At 42.8% G+C, this 2,500-nt stretch overlaps 1 protein-coding gene across 1 annotated transcript in view; it reads right to left on the reverse strand.

The window, feature by feature from the left end:
• The window catches only part of slc12a6 (solute carrier family 12 member 6), a 78,233-nt gene that overhangs the window by 66,110 nt on the left and 9,623 nt on the right, over positions 1–2,500 (reverse strand). The window contains exons 2-3 of the mRNA XM_083640850.1: positions 1,595–1,689; positions 1–37 (exon numbers count right to left, since the gene is read on the reverse strand). The exon at positions 1–37 is cut by the window's left edge and continues 92 nt beyond it. Of these exons, the coding sequence (XP_083496976.1) occupies positions 1–37; positions 1,595–1,689 (132 nt within the window). The remainder of the gene's footprint in view (positions 38–1,594; positions 1,690–2,500) is intronic.

A 2,500-nucleotide genomic window follows, 5' to 3' on the forward strand; every position in this document is an offset into this window, starting at 1 on the left:
GCAGAGAGGAGACCTTCGGCCGAGTGTCCATCTCCTCCTGAGGGGAGAAAGAGGCGGGAACAGAGGGGAGAGAAGGGTGGGAGGACGATGGAGATGAAGGAGAGAGGGAGAGGATGATGAGATGAAGGAGAGAGGGAGATGAAGGAGAGAGGGAGAGGATGATGAGATGAAGGAGAGAGGGAGATGAAGGAGAGAGGGAGAGGATGATGAGATGAAGGAGAGAGGGAGATGAAGGAGAGAGGGAGATGAAGGAGAGGATATATATATATATATATATATATATATATATATATATATATATATATATATATATATTAGGGGTGTCACGATACCCTCAGTTCACAATACGATACACGATATTGGGTTCACGTTATTAATTTTTTACAAAACTTGAATAAAGAAAATATATGACTGGAAAAATAGTCTTATTTGAAATACACAAAATGCAAAACAAATGCTGTTGTTGGAAATTATTATAATAACTAGAAAACAACATGGAAGATAAGGCTTATCTTGCAATTTAATGTGTCACACTGTCACAAACTAAACGTTTGTTGCATGGTAATGGTAAAAGAAAAATAAACTATACAATCTATATCTTAAATAACTTATGCAGGCAATGAGCTGTGTATTGTGTAGGCTATATCTTCACATTTAATTGTCATCCTCTTAAGAGGATGATTCCTCTTCAATGAATTCTCTGACTGCACTGTATGTTGAGCATTGCGCAGTGTTAATTGACGATTGAAACGTATCAAGTTAAAGTTACAATTAGACATGGTAATCGTAACGTACAATTAGAAATTGTTTCGGGAGTACAGAGCTGCATCCCCTAATGACAGATAGCCTATTATGCGCACATTAGACGCATTCAGAGCGAGATTAATTTGTAGGCTATACTATTAACTGCTTACCCGACATGTTGTGCCCGTGGAAATAATGGCACAAACTAGTTCATTTCAGACTACTGTAGGTCTAGTCTTTAGAGATGAGGGGAGACATCTCGCCTGCCACGGACCGGTGGGGTCTCCCTGTCAGACTGTCCGTCCGTGCCTCTGCCAGTGCAGGCAGAGGCAGACACACACAGCCAGTGCGCTGCTGTCATCCACTGAAACACGCGGTCCGCATGGAGTTAACCGCACGGGGAAACGTGAATAAGTGTTGCACAAACTTCGCCAGCAATGCGTTTAATCTTGTCGGTTATTTAATGAGCGTCAGTTTAGTCCCCATTTCAAGCAAAGCAATGAAAAAGATAGAGAGAGAATACAGATCAGTGCCGGCCCATCAGTGCAGCATGTTCAGAGGTTCTTTTTCTCGGGATATACAGTACGTAGTTTTTCATCTCCACGATATCGTCACGTTTTGATATCACAAAATTTTGTGGGACGAAATATCGTGACATCCCTAATATATATATATATATATATATATATATAATAACAGCAGCAACTGTAGCCACAAGAAAGAGCGTCAACTTCCTACCCTGAATTTGGGACAAATACAAAATACCCTATAATACATAAGTAAGTAAGGGTATTTCTAACATGCTGTATGCAAAGTAACGGTTCTTTCGATGAGCCCTGGAGACTCAAACCTCAAATAAGGCCAGGTTCCTGTCGTAGAAGTCATCATCGTCCACACCATGACTGTTGTTGATGTAGACACTGGAGATCTTGGAATTCCCATCACCTGGGACGAAAGAAAGAGAAAGGGGGGTAGAGAGAGAGAAGAGAGAGAAGAGAGAGAGAGATCTATTAACACGTTCACTGCCAATGACGTGTTTTTACGTCAAACTAAATCCAACGGTTGACTGCCAATGACGTGTTTTTACTTTTTACGTCAAAAAAACGTATTTTTTTTTTTTTTTGACGGTGGGACGTTGATCTAACCCTTTTACGTCTCCTATACCACTATTGGAGGTATTGAATGTGTATAATCTATTTTACCGACCCACTGAGTGGCGACATGTCTCTCCACAGTAGAAAGAGGCGAGCCAAAACTGGAGGGAAAAGCGCGAGGAAGCCGTTCTCATACAGTAAAATGGATGGCGAAAATGCTTTCACTTTCACGCTGATGCACAGCGGTGGCAACGGTGGGGGGTTCCAAGAATAGACTGGATGCACACTTTGAAACACGCACCATAAATAAGCCCAGAATCGCAAGAGCTTCATCAGAGCTCTCAACCGGACCGCCAAGAAACGAGCGAAACCCATCCAGCGAGCCCCATCCAGACTGCCAGGCAGGAGCCACGCAGCGGGTCTGTGACAAACGAGTTGCTGCTGCCTGGCTCCTCCGCCAAGGAGGGCGGAGGAGAACGCCCACGGAGGGAGGAGTTGGAAGCAGAGGGGGGTTTCCTGCTGTTATGGAGGAAATTACTGTTCAAAACTATTGTTTAGATGTCTGACGTCTTACTGATGCCAAAAATGAATGGTTAAAGTGACTGTTCTATCGAATTTCACAAAAAGCCGTTTATCTCAGAATAAATTTCCAGACGCTGAAA

Source organism: Poromitra crassiceps (assembly GCF_964638095.1).
Source record: "Poromitra crassiceps genome assembly, chromosome: 7".
Lineage (NCBI taxonomy): Eukaryota > Metazoa > Chordata > Actinopteri > Beryciformes > Melamphaidae > Poromitra > Poromitra crassiceps.